This window comes from Prionailurus bengalensis, chromosome X (genome assembly GCF_016509475.1).
Source record: "Prionailurus bengalensis isolate Pbe53 chromosome X, Fcat_Pben_1.1_paternal_pri, whole genome shotgun sequence".
In the NCBI taxonomy this organism is placed as follows: Eukaryota; Metazoa; Chordata; class Mammalia; order Carnivora; family Felidae; genus Prionailurus; species Prionailurus bengalensis.
The window spans coordinates 66769320-66785539 of record NC_057361.1 but is presented as its reverse complement, the minus strand read 5'-3'; the positions used below and the strand labels follow the sequence as shown (position 1 = coordinate 66785539).

The 16220-nt window shown below is 33.3% G+C and overlaps 1 protein-coding gene across 3 annotated transcripts in view; it reads left to right on the top strand.

The window, feature by feature from the left end:
• The window catches only part of BRWD3 (bromodomain and WD repeat domain containing 3), a 234360-nt gene that overhangs the window by 60240 nt on the left and 157900 nt on the right, over positions 1-16220 (top strand). For all 3 annotated transcript variants that reach the window (XM_043570815.1, XM_043570814.1, XM_043570816.1), the window contains exons 7-11: positions 7546-7706; positions 9549-9770; positions 14124-14224; positions 14748-14818; positions 15749-15849. In XM_043570815.1, the coding sequence (XP_043426750.1) occupies positions 7546-7706; positions 9549-9770; positions 14124-14224; positions 14748-14818; positions 15749-15849 (656 nt within the window). The remainder of the gene's footprint in view (positions 1-7545; positions 7707-9548; positions 9771-14123; positions 14225-14747; positions 14819-15748; positions 15850-16220) is intronic.

Genomic DNA, 16220 nt, shown 5'->3' with positions numbered 1-16220 from the left:
TTTACATTTTATATTTTAGTTTTATTTTCTTATTTTTTAAAGTCTTTTTAAAATTTTATTTGCTTTGAGAAAGACAGAGACAGCATTTAAAATATTAGTAGAAAAAATGACCAATTTCAGGAGAACCTTTATATGAATTTTATTTGGTTTTAATTAATTCTTTAATATGTTCTTGATAAAATTTGAGGCTTATGTGATGACTGTGACTTCATATTCTCTCCCTTTTACTGTTCACTGGCACTTCTAATTGATGTTGAGGAAGTAAATGAAATTAAACTGAATTAAGTTAATTTTTATTTTTGTTAGGGACACTCATAAAAATACCAAGTTTAAAAAAAAATATATGATGAAATACAGTGGCTATAACATAGGGAAAACATCCACAAAGGAGGAAGTGACCAGTAATTCACAAGAGAAAACATTAGGTTGGGTAGAATATTTATAAATATTACTTACAATGCAACAAAGTGAACTAGAAACTTTTACGTCAAGAGATACAAACTTGAAATGGTATAAATGTGGCTATACTGTGAGAAACAATGAGTACAGATAAAAGTAGTGATAAATGGATAAGGGATTATACTATAGACCTGACAATATTGATGATGCTTTCCTACTGGAGAAGTAAAGAAGCAGGATACCTAGATCAGACTAATCCTTGATGTCTGCCAATCCCACCACTTCCATTATAGCTATTATATTGAGCCTAAATTTAAAATCACTATTTTTTATATAGAAAATAGTCAATTATCAACAATTTCTTTCAGTTCAACCTATATAGGATTACTCCAAAACACCTTTAAAGTCCCAATTAGCATTTAGAGAAAGAATCTATAAATTTATCAAAAGGGAATAGATGGTATGCATTGATAGGTAAAATGTAAGAGCTGGGGATAACCATATTTTCCATTATCAAAGAGAGTGATCTCTAAACTGTAAAAAAGGGTAGATCGAGCATGGTTAAAGAAAAGAAAACCCAAGATATATGAGTACCTATCTGCTTTAAGAAGCCTAAATTAATTAAATCCTGGTATACTGAAATAATTTTCCCTGGCAGGTATTTGCTTGAAATCAGAGTGGACAGGAGAAATGGAAATGACACAATGGACAAATATATCAAAGGGGAAAAAATGATACATTCTAGGAATTATAGATTGGTGAATTTAACCCTAGGCAAAATTTTAGACAGATTATTGAACAAGTGGTTTGTGTACTCTTAGAAAAGAAAGAGGTGATCACTAAGAACTTAATGCTTATTAAAAAAGAATGTCAAACTAGCTTTATTTCCTCTTTAACCAAAAGATGTATAAAGCAGCTGTTTTAGAAAACTGAGGTAGTCTTTGCAATCCTAAATTGCATTCATAGAAATGTGGTTGGAAGTAATCCACTCTGTGCTGATTAAACCACTGGAATATTCTACAGAATTCTTGTTATTTTAAGAGGCTGAGACATTGATGAACTAGAGACATCATAGAAAAAAGCAACCACAGTAGTGTTTAGGGTGAAAGAGTGTTTTTCCATAGGGGATGATAGGAAAGACAGGTGTTTGTAAACTATGGCTGTGAGTAATGTAGAAGGAACCTCATATATTGAGAGAAGATTTAAGGCACAAGTGATAGCTACTTTCTTTTTTTTTTTAAGTTTTTTTTTTTTTTAATTTTATTTATTTTGAGAGAGACAGCATGAGCAGGGGATGGGGGGAGAGAGAGAGAGAGAGAGAGAGAGAGAGAGAGAGAGAGAGAATGAGAGAGAATGAGAGAGAATCCCAAACAGGCTGCACACTGTCAGTGCAGAGCCTGATGTGGAGCTCAAACCCACGAACCATGAGATCATGACCTGAGCTGAAACCAAGAATCAAATGCTTAACTGACTGAGCCACCCAGGCACCCCAGGTAACAGCTATTTAAAAATATTTCATGGGTTACCATGTGACAAAGGGATTTGACTGTTTCTTTTTTTTTTTCCCCCCAGTGTAGCTCCCAAGGGCAGAGGCTGTATGATTGTAGAAGTTACAGGGAAAGAGATTGAGTTCAATTAAAGGTAGAGTCTCCCCAAAATTAGAGTAGCTTAACATATGAATTGGCCATTATATTAAGAAATAATAATCTTCTCTTTACCAGAAGTGTTTAGGCAGAGACTAAATGGCCATCTGCCAGATAATGTTATAGAAAAGATAATTTTGGGAGGAGGGAGATTGACTAGAATTAGTAGTTCCCAAACTTGACATAGTATCAGCATCACTTGTAGAGCTTATTAGAAAAATACATTTCTAAAGCTGTATATATTTTTAATATATATTATATGTTATATAATATATATTATACCTTATAAATTTAATAATTTAGATAATTTTCCTCATTAAAGTATCTTATTCACTCATGAAATTGGGCAAATGAATAATGAAAGCTTTGTTCAGTGGAATGTAAATTCCATGAGGATGAGGATCTTGTTTGATTTGTTTATAAGGTGTATTTCCAGTGTCTGTCATAGTGCTTAGCTCATAGTAGGTGGTCAACAAACATAGGTTTTTAATGAAAAAACAATTATTCCATTAATAGCTGTTCACTGATCTCTATGACTTAATAAATTTATAAAATACAGTTTTATCCTGTTTTTACTTGAATCTTCAAGAGCATTTTGCTCTGTCACTGAGTTAGTTCATATATCTTATCTCTTGGTAGAGAACATTTAGATGTCTATCTTACAAAATTTTAAAGAAAAAAACAAACATGATGGATTCTGAATAGATTATTTTATATTTAAATACATTTTTTTTTAATTTTTTTTCAACGTTTATTTATTTTTGGGACAGAGAGAGAGACAGAGCATGAACGAGGGAGGGGCAGAGAGAGAGAGGGAGACACAGAATCGGAAACAGGCTCCAGGCTCTGAGCCATCAGAGCCATCTCACGGACCGCGAGATCGTGACCTGGCTGAAGTCAGACGCTTAACCGACTGCGCCACCCAGGCACCCCTTAAATACATTTTATACATATACACATTTGACTAATTTATCTACTAGTTGAGTTTGTCAATACAAAGAAATGTGGCATCAAGGATTTTTGTCTGAAAAGGATGCTTCTTAAAATATTTCAAGACAAAGTTGGCATGTTCACATCACTGCTCAAGAGAAAATGCTCTATAGTTGATTGTTTGGACCTGACCATAACTATGCCAGGTCCCTAGATAGAAAGGAGTCACAACTATAGCATAGGGTATTATTTCTCTAAAGTTGCCAAATCCTTAACAACTGTTGATGGAAAAGCAGGAATTTTGTTTTGACTAAAATTATGTTGATTGCTCGCCCAGTTGCAACTATTGTTTTTGCCATTTCACTTTTGTGACTATATGGAGCTAAATTCCTTAGTAAATAGAGGCTGAAATAACATAACCTTTATAGTGTTTTTGAAAACTTAAGTAATTAATCAAGGTAATTAGTTGTAGATACTAAAACTTATTTACATGCCTTTGAAGTACTATAGATTTTAGAAGGCTTAATAGTGAGAATGCAATAATGGCATTATAGTGGATATTTTGGCATAGGATTGTGGGAATTTTTTATTTATTTGTAGGTTTCTCATGAATACCTCATTTTACTTTAAGGTGAAAGAAATTTAAATTGTTCATCTTCCAACTTGCATTATACTTAAAATAGAAAAGTAATTCACTCAAGTAGTACGTTTGATAGAGACATTCAGATACATCACAGTGATAATTGTGTTTGTGTATGTGTCTATTTTATTGTCACTTTTGAGAAAAAGAATAATGACTTTGAGTATTTCCCTCCCTTAAAAGAGCTATGTAACATTCATGCTAGAAGAGTGAGATCTACTTCTTTCTGGTAGAATACTCAAGGGTTGGTCAAAAGTGAACTCAATTGTATCTTTATAGCCAGGTATCAGCTATTAACAATTGACAAAAATGTTCCTGATAAAGTACTCTGTAAATAGATAAGAAAAGCAAAAAGCAGTAATACTGAAAAATAGTGGCTAAATGGACAATGCATGCAAAAGAGTGTTGACAGGACTCCTTAATGTATAGAGCCTGAGGCCTGTTGATATCAAATGACTGAAAAAAAGGTATGAATGTTACCATTTCAGGTGCTAGGTGAAAAACAAAAAATCCCTGAGATCAGAAAGAAGGAATATTTGATGCTGCTTCTGTCAGATATTCAACGTACCTTATATTAGAATTTTTTTGAATAGCTATTAGTGATAACTAAGAAGAACCTAATAGAAAAATTGTATTTAAGATAAAAATGTATTAAGTGAAATTTAAAAAAAATTGCCTATACTTTGATCACAAAGCAGTTGGTTCCATTTCTCTTGTTTCTTCTTAGTCTTTATTATATATGTATGCATTTTTTCCATAATTTAAATCATAGTATACTTGCAAGGTTGTATTTTATGTTTTTTGCTTTGTAGTTACTAAGTTTTTCCACAGTGCTATAATATTTGTATTTTAATTAATTCCTATAGAAAAGTCCATCACATATTCTGTAACTTAATTTACCGTTCCCCTGTTGTTGGATTTAGGTTATTTATCATTCTTTGGTATTATGAAAGCATTTTGTACATGTAACCCATTTTTGCTAAACAGTTATGTCACTAAAATAGATTCTCAGGGGTTGAGCAGTGGGTGTGTATATTCTCATGCCTCTTGAAGTATATTGCCAAAATTATTTTCCAAATGGATCATGTCACTTTATGGTGCATCTAGAAATGTAGGTGTACACCAGTTTCAGGTAGTAATTGCTGGCATTAAGTTTTAGAATTTTTAAAATGCTAATTTATTAGGTATAGTATTGTATTTCATCATTCTCATTTAAATTTCTTTTGATAGTTGGCAAAATAGTTAAATGTTTTTGTGACTTCCTTTGTTTGTATTTCCTATATTGTGACTTATCTGTTAATTTTCTTTATCCACTAATCTATTAGATCTTAGTGGTGTTCTTATAGATGGTTAGATTAATATGTGTTTTAAAATATTAAGATTATGTCATATATGTTGCAAATATTTTCCATTTTTCTTTTTAACGAATTATTAGGTTTTTTTCTAAAGGAGTCTTAAAAAGTAAAAGCTAATTTGTATAAACTATAAAAATGCATGAAGTTTTTAGTCATTGTTCCTGATTTAACAGTTTTGGCCTGAGAATATTAATGGGGTCTCTTTGGGGTGAAGAATATTGGGCACCTGGGTGACTGAGTTGGTTGAGCTTCTGACTTTGGCTCAGGTCATGATCTCCTGAGTTTTGAGTCCCAAATCCGGCTCCCTGCTATCAACACAGAGTTTGCTTTCCATCCTCTGTCCCCCTCTCTCTGACCCTTCCCACTTGTGCTCTCCCAAAAAATAAATAAATATTTAAAAAAATATTTTGTTTATATGCTTAGTTGTGTTCCTTTGGCCTTCGAAAAAGTCAGATATTTGTTAGATGAATGACTGGATTTCTGGTAGCTATTACCTCTCTCTGTCGTTATTTGTTTTCTTTATGTCTCTGCTTTTCTTCTCAGAGTTGCTCTTCTGATTATTTTTCTTCCTATTGATGTTGTTTTTTGTTTTTATCCTTTAAGCAGTGGTTTCTAACTGGGGGCATTTTTTTTTTTTAGTTTTGTTTTTGTTTATTACCACCAGGAGACATTTGGCAATGTCTGGAGATATTTTTCCATGTCACGGCTTCATGGTGGTTTTTATGAACATCTAGTGGGTAGAGTCCAGGGATGCTGCTAAATACTCTTTAATAAACAGCCCCGTACACTGAAGAGTTATCAGGCCCAAAGTGCCATTATTTCTAAGGCTGAGAAACCCTGCCTTAAGTAACACAACTTTTCTTCTATCTACTTGCAAAGTATGGATAGAAAAAAGCAAAGCAGAAGTGATGATTGATTGTTTCAGGGAACTAAGCAGTAAGAAATGTTTGATTGGAGAAGGAAGATTACTAAGTCCCAAAGTTATGGTGTCTTCTCTTTCCATCTTAGAGTTGTGAAAATTTCTAGAGGTTGGGGTGGGGAGCAGCTGCCAAAAAGAAATCCTCTTAGCTGGTAGTGTTGCTTACAAGTTTTCTACCATTATTTACTTAACATCTCACTGTGTTATATAAATACTCAGATCTTTATTATGTTCTTATGGTTTACATTCAAAGTTTCATTGGTTTTGCTATTCATCATTCGTTTTTTTGTCATTTTGTCAGTTTAAAATGGCCAGCAGATCTACCTTTGCCTAAGAAAAGACTCCATTGCTCTTTAAAACTGGGATATGGAAAGGTTTCATTTTGTGTGTATGGGGGGGTGGCATGGTTCTAACTGTATTAATCTAGCTACAGATCCATTCTTGCCTTAATTTTGCCTTGGCTTCAAAATTAAGCTATTATCATTTGTACTATATTATTTATGCACTAGGGTGAAATGTCACCTTGCCTCAATGTGGCTTTCCACTTATGAAGATCTTATGATTTGATTAAAATATAATGTATGGGATGTTAAATATTCTCAGTGTATAAGGGAATACTGGAGGAATTTCACAGAGCAAGTGGGTGCTTGTAAATCCTTACATGGAGGTTAAGATCTCCATTTTAGGTAAGTGAGAAGAATCTAGGTGGAATTGGAGGAGAATTGGACAGATTTATGCTTTCTTCTGTTTGTTTTTTAAGAAAATAAATAATAAGGCAAACAAAAAGCCAGTTGTAAGTTGACCTTATAGGAGATGCAGTTTCAAAAATTCATTGGTAACTAGTGGGAGAGCCTAAAATTGGAGAACCTATAGAGAAACCTAGGAAAGATTGTTAGTTACTGAAAACTTAATGTGTTATAGCTTCCTTTCTTTTTTCACTGTATAAATCTATTACTGTTGAAATATTAGAGACAGCTTCATATGGAGTGAATGGATTTGAGGAGGTAGGACAGGAGTTAATAAAATTCTCTATGTTATTTAAAAAAAGAAATTAATGTTTTTATTTATTTTTGAGACAGAGAGAGACAGAACATGAGCAGGGGAAAGGCAGAGACAGAGGGAGACACAGAATCAGAAGCAGGCTCCAGGCTCTGAGCTGTCAGCACAGAGCCTGATGCGGGGCTCGAACTCATGACTGTGAGATCATGACCTGAGCTGAAGTCAGATGCTTAACCGACTGAGCCACCCAGGTGCCCCTCCCTATGTAATTTTTAAGGTGTATTTTACTTAACCAAATATAGTCTTTACTATAAAATTCCTTCATGTTATAGTAAGATTTACCCATATACTTAGAGTGACAGTGTCTTTGACTGTAGTTTACCAAGAAAGGCAAAACAAGAATGTACCTGGGAAATGAGTACGGCAAACAGAAAATCAGACTTGTGGGATTTAAAAGAAGAGTATTATTAGTGCTTTGTGTTAGTAAACTTGAGTTCATAAAATCATGAAATGTGTAATGGAATTTAGACTTCTCACAGGGTAAAATGGCTGTGGTGTATATACCCTGTTTTACCTCATCTTAATTTTTATGATTTGACTTCATGATGTAGGTTTCGCTTTTAGATTTTAAGAAGGAGTCTCCTATTTTATGTTTTTCAGTGAATATCACCTCTGCCAGGCAATTAACTGGATGCAGTCGCTTCAGCCATATTTTCCCTTCATCTGCTTACCAGCACATTAAGATGCATAAGAGAATTCTGGGGCACTTGTCATCTGTCTACTGTGTAGCATTTGACCGAAGTGGGAGAAGAATTTTTACAGTGAGTTTAAAATTTATGATACTAAAGCATAATAGAGATTTACAACAATTAAAGGTAGGCTTCATGGCACTGAATTATACTTGTAAGCAATTCATCCTTCTTAGACACATGAATGCAGGAAAAGATGAATAGAAATTGAAAGTCTTTTCTCATTCTATTTAAATAATGAGTAAACTAATTATGTCCTCTATGTTTTGGGAAATGTAATTAAAAACAATGAAATCTTAAGGCCTTATATACATAGAGATGGTTAATTTATGTGAAACAATTTTATCTACTCAGTTTCATTTCCTTTCATTTTAGCAAACATTTATTAAAATGCATTTTCCATTTGTCACTTAGTGTAGTTGGTGTCCATTCTGCTTAATTAAAATGATTACATCATTCATATAGTTGAATAATTGTACTACACAGTAGCCAAGATTAGTTATTGTGTATATCTTTCTTTTGTTTTAGTACTAATTATTTTTTAAATTTTTTTTAAGCTTTTATTTAAATTTCAGTTAGTTAACATACAGTGTAATACTAGTTTTGGGTTCGACACTTCCATATAATACATGGCATTCATCACCACAAGTGTTCTCCTTAATTCCCATTACCTATTTTACCTATTCCCCCAACTGGCCTTCCCTCTATTAATCATCAGTTTGTTCTCCATAGTTGAGTCTTTTTCCTGTTTTGCCTCCCTCTCTCTTTTTTACCCTTTGCTCATTTGTTCTGTTTCTTAAATTCCACGTATGAGTGAAATCATATTGTATTTGTCTTTCTCTGACTTCTGTCACTTAGCATTTTATTAACCAGATCATATTGTGTGTTTTTGAGTACCACGCTAATATTTCTAAGAAAGGGTTTAGTGTCATTGCTTTAGTACTAAGTTAACATAGAAGTGTAGTTAGTGGCATAATTTTCTTTTTAAATTTCTATGATACAGTAAATGAAGTAGTTTGCATTTGAGAAATTATGACTCCTTGGAGTTCATTAAAGACTCTTCCATTGACATTTCATAACTCCAAATGCATCGTTTAAGTATTTGGATGTTGATGATCATGATGAGAACGACAATTGCCATCTTTTTATAAACATAATTACTAAATAGCTTATTTACCACATTAGATTAGAATTGATTTTAGTATTTTTAAAGCTCTTTTGAAATTCTCAATAGGAAGTGCAACATAATATTTTCAGCAGAGATTGTTAACAAAGACTCATATTTACTAAGAAATGCATGTAGACTGGGGCCCCTGGGTGGCTCAGTCGGTTAAGCGTCCGACTTTGACTCAGGTCACGATCTCGCGGTTTGTGAGTTTGAGTCCCGCGTCGGGCTCTGGGCTGATGGCTCAGAGCCTGGAGCCTGCTTCAGATTCTGTGTCTCCCTCTCTCTCTGCCCCTCCCCCATTCATGCTCTGTCTCTCTCTGTCTCAAAAATAAATTAATTTAAAAAAAAGAAATGCATGTAGACTTAAATTTTTAAGTATCTATAGAGAAAATATTCAATTATGATAAAAGGCCATCAGGTGTAAGGAAAGAAATAATGCAGATACATTTAATGCCAAATCCCTTAAAAGTGAGTTAAAAATATTTTGAGTTGTTAAGATTGGTAGTTTTGAGGAGTTCTTCACAAATGCCATTGTCCGTTTGGACAGTGCTTTGTCATTGCCATCATTTGGACATCAGTTCTATTTCTTACTGGATCCATATTATATGGACAAAGAGATTAGAAAGTGAAGGCTCAGAAGTAATTTAATAAAAATCCTGCCTTTGTCATTTGGCTTTTTTTTCTGGGGTGGGGGATTGCAAATTTTCGCTACATTGTAAATCTTCTGTCCTTTTGTATTACTATAGGGTTCAGATGACTGTTTGGTGAAAATTTGGGCAACAGATGATGGACGTCTCCTTGCTACACTTCGAGGGCACTCTGCTGAAATTTCTGACATGGCTGTTAACTATGAAAACACTCTTATTGCTGCAGGCAGCTGTGATAAGGTTGTAAGGGTGTGGTGTCTTCGAACTTGTGCACCAGTTGCAGTCCTTCAGGGACATTCAGCTTCTATTACTTCCATACAGGTAAGAAAAATGAAAAGATATCTCTAGCATATATAATGAGGGTGGGAATTCTCTCAGTTTTTGTTATATTGTGTGGATATTTATAAAGAATGGCAACAGAAAAATATTGATCTCTAAGAGCTTTGTCCCTACTCTGCTCTGGTATTTTTTTTTTTTTTTCGTTATTTTTTTTTAGTGCTTATTCATTTTTTTTTAATTTTATATATGAAATTTATTGTCAAATTGGTTTCCATACAACACCCAGTGCTCATCCCAAAAGGTGCCCTCCTCAATACCCATCACCCACCCTCTCCTCCCTCCCACCCCCCATCAACCCTCAGTTTGTTCTCAGTTTGCTCTGGTATTTTTTTAAAGTTCCTGTTTTATATAAATTTATTCCCTTCAGAGATAATTAAAACCTCATTGAAAAGATTTTTCAAATGCAGTGTAAAACATCTTATTTATCTTACTAGTATTTGTGAAGAAGGGAGAAGACTTATAAATGCCGTAAGGAAGCAACACTAATACCTGTTAGGTTATAAACAGGTTGTAACTTGAATATTGGCATACTTTGTGTTAATATTTAATGCAAGATGTTTGTCAGTCGGATTGTGTGTGTGTGTTTGTGTGTGTGTGTGTGTGTGTGGTTTGATGTTAAAGAAATTTTATTCTTAGTTACAGTGATTTCTTATTTCAACTTGATATTTGACATAAAATACATTGACTTCTTTTAAATTCTTATTCATAGAGCGTTTTTACTAAATGTTGGTAGTGAAAGTCCTGGATAGCCCCCAAAAGACTTTTATTTAAGAAAACTAAGCTGAATTTGTCCTCTTCTTTGTGTTGAAAGCAAAATAGAGGAATCCCTCTGAAACTGTGTTTTACACTTTGGTCAAGGAGACCATTTTGTGGATGAGATAATTACTCCCATTTACTTTTCCTTGTTCTTGAGTCACTAAAAAGTATGTCAGTCAAGTTTTGTGTGTTATTTAAATAAAATATCACCTGTTTATGAGGAGCTAGCAAGAATTAGGTTTAATGTATATTGGATTTTAAAAATTGTATATCAAACTTTTAATCAGTTGAAATTATTTTATGTCTTCTGTTTTAGGAGTTTATTAGTTACTTGTGTTCCTACCATCGTATCTGCCAGATTATTTCTGGAATTCAGAAATACTCTCATATAACTAAAAAAAATGGCCACTGATATTGAAAAATGTTTATGATACTCCTTGGCTTCCTCATAGGTTGATTTTCTAATTTCTATCTTACTTTGTTTACATGTAGGAGCTCCCTAAAGATTGATGGATCTCTATCACATTCTTTCCTTTAGTGATCTCATTAAGTCTCGTAGTTTTGGATTTCATGTGTAGGCTGATGATTTTCAAACTTATATTTTCATCTTGGGACCTTTCTCTTAGTTCCATACTTGTATATTCAGCTACCCATTTTGTATCATCACATGAATTTCATGAATCTCAAACTCAGCATACTCAAAATTGAACTTCTATTTTCCTTTCTTAAATCTGCTTTTCCTAAAACTTTTTTCAAGTAAACAAATGGCTATTTTATCCTTCCAATTGCTCAGAGTAGTCATCCCTGACTTTTTTTTGGTCTCTTTTATATCTCATATCTAACTTGTTAGCATATAATTTTGGCTCTACCCTCAGAATAAATCCAGAATCTGACAAATTATCATGATCTTTATCATTTCTATTACGTTTCAAATAGTTATCATCTATGACCCAGATTATTGAAGCACATTTCCAACTGATCTTCCTGCTTCTTCCCTTCCCTCTTTCTTGCCCCAGTCTAACCTCTGCCATAGCAGGCTGTGTGATTTTAAAATGGAAGTTAAATCACATCACTGGTACTCAGAACCCTCAGTAGTTCCAAACTCAGTGTTAAAGTTGAAGTCTTTACAATTACCCACATTGTAAGGCCTACATTCTCAGCCCCTTGCTCTCTTTGACCTCATCTTCTACTAGTTTTCTGTTCTCATTCTGCTTTAGCTGCTGCTATGCACTCTGCTTTGTTAGACCACTCTGCCTCCAATTCTGCCTTTGCTCAGTTTCATGTCTCTGGAACGGAATGCTCTTCCTTAGATAGTCACATGGCTTATTCCTTCACTTTCTTCGCACTTTGTGTGTAAATTTCTCTTCCTCAGGGACTTTCTCTAACCACTTTACCACTCTAAAATTGTAAATTGTTCCCTGAACCAGCACTCTTTATCTCCCCTTAATTTTATTTTTTTCCATAGTAATCAGTACCATTTAGTGTGAATTCTATATACTATACTTACTCTTTGCTAATTGACTGTCTCCATTAACATCATGGTGTATTTTCCTTTCAGATTTTTTTTAAACAAAACAGATATAAAATGATATGATATTAATAGAGGTTGCCTCTGGGTGGTGGGATTATTTTTTAAAAAATTATGTCTTTATTTTATTTTGAAAGACAGACAGAATGCAAGCAGGGGGAGGGGCAGAGAAAGGGAGACTCAGAATCCGAAGCAGGCTCCAGGCTCTAAGCTGTCAGCACAGAGCCCAGTGCGGGGCTCAAACTTAGACTGTGCGATCATGACCTGAGCTGAAGTCAGGCGCTTAATCGACTGAGCCACCCAGGTGCCCCTGGGTGGTAGGATTATAAGTAGCTTTTATTGTTTCTCTATATTTACTAAATTTACTTTAATAATGATGTATTAATTTATATTCAGAAGTGTACATATCTTATTTGTATAATCTCTAACATGATTTATTATTTAAAAACAATCCAATTAGGGAACATTAATAGGCCAGATCCACCTTTGTGATTGATGAATGTATTTAAATATAATGGTGATAATAAAAGTTTTAGTGTTTTTTTCAAACTTAATAAAATTATACTCTTTTATATTTACTTGTCTTATTTGCGTGTATCAGAGATCAGCAAATTCATGGATCTGATAGTAGATATTTTAGGTTTTGCAGACCGTATGGTCTCTGTCACACCTACTTAACTCTGCAGGCCAAAAGCAGCTATAGCCAGTGTAAGGTGACTTTGTCCAATAAAGCTTTATTTACAGTAACAGACAGCAAGTTGGATTTGGCATGTGTGTTGTAATTTGCAGACTCCTGCTGTAAATTGTGGATTACGTTTTCAATTGCAAGCTTCTTTATCTCAGAAAGGAAAATATAGGCATGATACCTGAGTACTGGTTCTTTACTGTATATCAACTGTTAATGGATAACATTAATTGATAATCTTTGTTTGATTTAAATTCTCTAGTCTTGGTAGAAGTTCTGTGTTTCCTGTCAAGAAACTAGATAAATGAATTCTAATATCTATAATGATCATTTTCTTTAGATTTGAGGTCAAAATTTATTCAGATCCTTAATATTCATCTTAGTGGTGTTGATTTATCTGTATTTGGGATTTTTAAAAAAAAATTTTTAATGTTTATTTATTTTTGAGACAGACAGAGACAGGGCATGAACGGGGGAGGAGGGTCAGAGAGAGAGGGAGACACAGAATCAGAAGCAGGCTCCAGGCTCTGAGCCATCATCAGCCCAGAGCCCGATGCGGGGCTCGAACTCACGGACCGTGAGATCGTGACCTGAGCTGAAGTCGGACGCTTAACCGACTGAGCCACCCAGGCACCCCTGTATTTGGGATTTTTAAAACTCATGGCATGCAGAGACCCTGGTTTGATTTCCAACTTTTTTCTGTATCTCAGGCATCCTTTTAGGACAACATTTATATCATACATTATTGCAGTTGGAGTTTAAAATAAAATGATAAGACCAAAATATTTAGATACAACTTCCTAATCATTGATTTTAGATTGATTTCTGATGCCGTATTCATATGAGCTATAAAAATTCCATAATTTTTTGCTATATAAGTATATACTTAGTAGACTTCTAATGGCTTACTAGTAATCACCTTGTAATATTTTCTCCATTAAAAGTAATGAAATAATCTTAAACTGTGATGTTCAGTAATTTCAAAATAATTATTTATTTATTTTTTAAAATTTTGTTTTTTTAAAGTAATCTCTACATTCAATATGGAGCTTGAACTCGCCCTGAGATCAAGAGTTGCATGCTCTACTGACTGAAGCATCCAGGCACCCCTGAAAATAATTGTTTTTAAGCTAATATATTTTTTCCTAAATTTGATGACTTTTTTCTACTATTTCTTGATATTGTAAATTTTTGCAAGGTATTCATTAATCTAGGAAATTTAAATAACTGATATCTTGAATGTGAAATTCTTAATTGAATTTATTTAAGGTATATCTATTAAAGTGATTTTAATTTTAGAAGATGCTGTGTTTAAAATAAGTTTGAACATGAAAGCTTTCTATTTGAATTAGAATTTTCTTTTTAGTTTTGTCCATCAACTAAAGGCACAACCAGATACCTCACTTCTACTGGTGCTGATGGAACAATCTGTTTCTGGCAATGGCATGTAAAAACAATGAAGTTTAGGTAAGTTTAGAATTGGGTTAGGAGTTTTGTGCAAAATCAAGCATGTCTCGTTTTCTTTGTTATCTTGAGACGTTGTTAATAGTTGGTTTATTTAAGTATGTAAGTCTATGTGTGCATGTGTGTATATATACACATCTATACCTACTTCAATTAGATGTTAGAGATTCTAGAATAGAATTTTTATGAAACCAATGTTGGAGAGACTATTTAACTTATACACAAAATTTTTGCAGAGTGTTTGTTTCATTTATTACTCTGATAAGAAGACTTTGAACTTCTCTTTGTGGTAGTAAGTTACTTGGCAATTTCTTTGCAAAGCTATGATAATAATTCTGGTATCTTAAAGTATATTTGAAGTTTAAATGCATTTTTAACCTGAATGATGGGAATAGAACTTATTGACTACTTCCAATGTGTGTTTTATAATACTGATGTTAAATCTGTAGATATCCACCAGTGTGCAAAGATTCTTGCATGTTAAATGAACATGATGGAAAATAAAAATATCTTCCTTTTCTCTTAGAGATCGCCCAGTGAAATTTACTGAGAGATCTAGACCTGGAGTTCAGATATCTTGTTCATCTTTCAGTTCTGGTATGTGTAAAAATTCAAAGTTTTGAGTACCCAAAATATTAAATAATCCAGTTGTAAAAGATAATATTTTTCAATTTTGTGGAGAAAAAAATGTATGTTTGTTAATGGAAACATAATAAAAAATGTGAACCATATGATACTATAGAGGGACGTTTGTGGACTTTGAATTAACACATGTAATAGCTTTGGAGTGTTTTTATTATTTGCTTATATGTTTTTATATAATTCAGAATTTAGTTGGTAAAAAGTATACCCCTGCTACACACACAGTTCAACACTAAAATCCTGCCCTGACATTTCAGAAAAAATGTACTGTGGCTCCATATAGAAGACACTTCTGCAGTATATAAACAGTGCTTTTCTATTACTATGCTAGTTCACCTTTTCTTTTACTGTGGTAAAATATAACATAAACTTTACTATTTTAATAACCATTTTTAAGTGTACGGTTTTGTGGCATTGAGTATATTCACTTTGTTTTGGATACACTACCGCCATCCGTCTCTAGAATTTATTCATCATCCCAAAAGTGGTTGAGTTTTTACATTCCACCTCTATAGCCCTGTAAAGACAATTGTAGCTATAGGTCATTTTATAAACAATTTTGGAGCATTATGTTTTCACATAAAATTTAAAGAAATGAGTTCCTCAAGGCCCTGATATTTAATGTTTATTATTCAAGGGCCTGTATTTAGTGTATAGTTGGTGGACTTTTGTTGGGTGAGTGGTATATATAGTTGTCCTTTAAATACTTCCCTTATTTCTCTTGAATTATACTTATTTTTCTCTGAGATATCGTTATTGGTGAGAAGATAACGTATTTCTTGAAGCCCTCTTACTAATATCAGGAGCATATAATTGAGAAGGCAATTGGAAGGTTTTTAAAGTTCCTTGGTACAATGTTTGCTTGTTTGTTTTTTAATCCTCCAGGTGGTATGTTCATTACAACAGGTAGCACTGACCATGTGATTAGAATATATTATTTGGGTTCTGAGATCCCTGAGAAAATTGCTGAATTAGAATCACATACGGTAAGAACAAAATGAAAAACTTAAATATGTTGCTTTCTTATGTAACACCTGTGGAAAATTGATTTTATTCTTTTCTAATTTGTACCTTAATTTAATATACAGGTGCTAAAATCTGTATGGTAAGACATCTCTGTAATAATGAAGATAAGTGTGAAATTCTGGATTTAGTATGGCCCCAATATTTAAAATGAGTTCTGTTTGACTATATAGGAAAAGAAAAACATATTATAGTAATAGTTTATGAAAATCTTCTTTTATCCTGCTGTATTTAGTTAATTGTATAAGCTATTTGTTACTTTAAAATCTACATACTTATTAAAAGACATATTGAAAGATGGTGGCATAGAAGGATCCTGAAATCACCTCCTCCA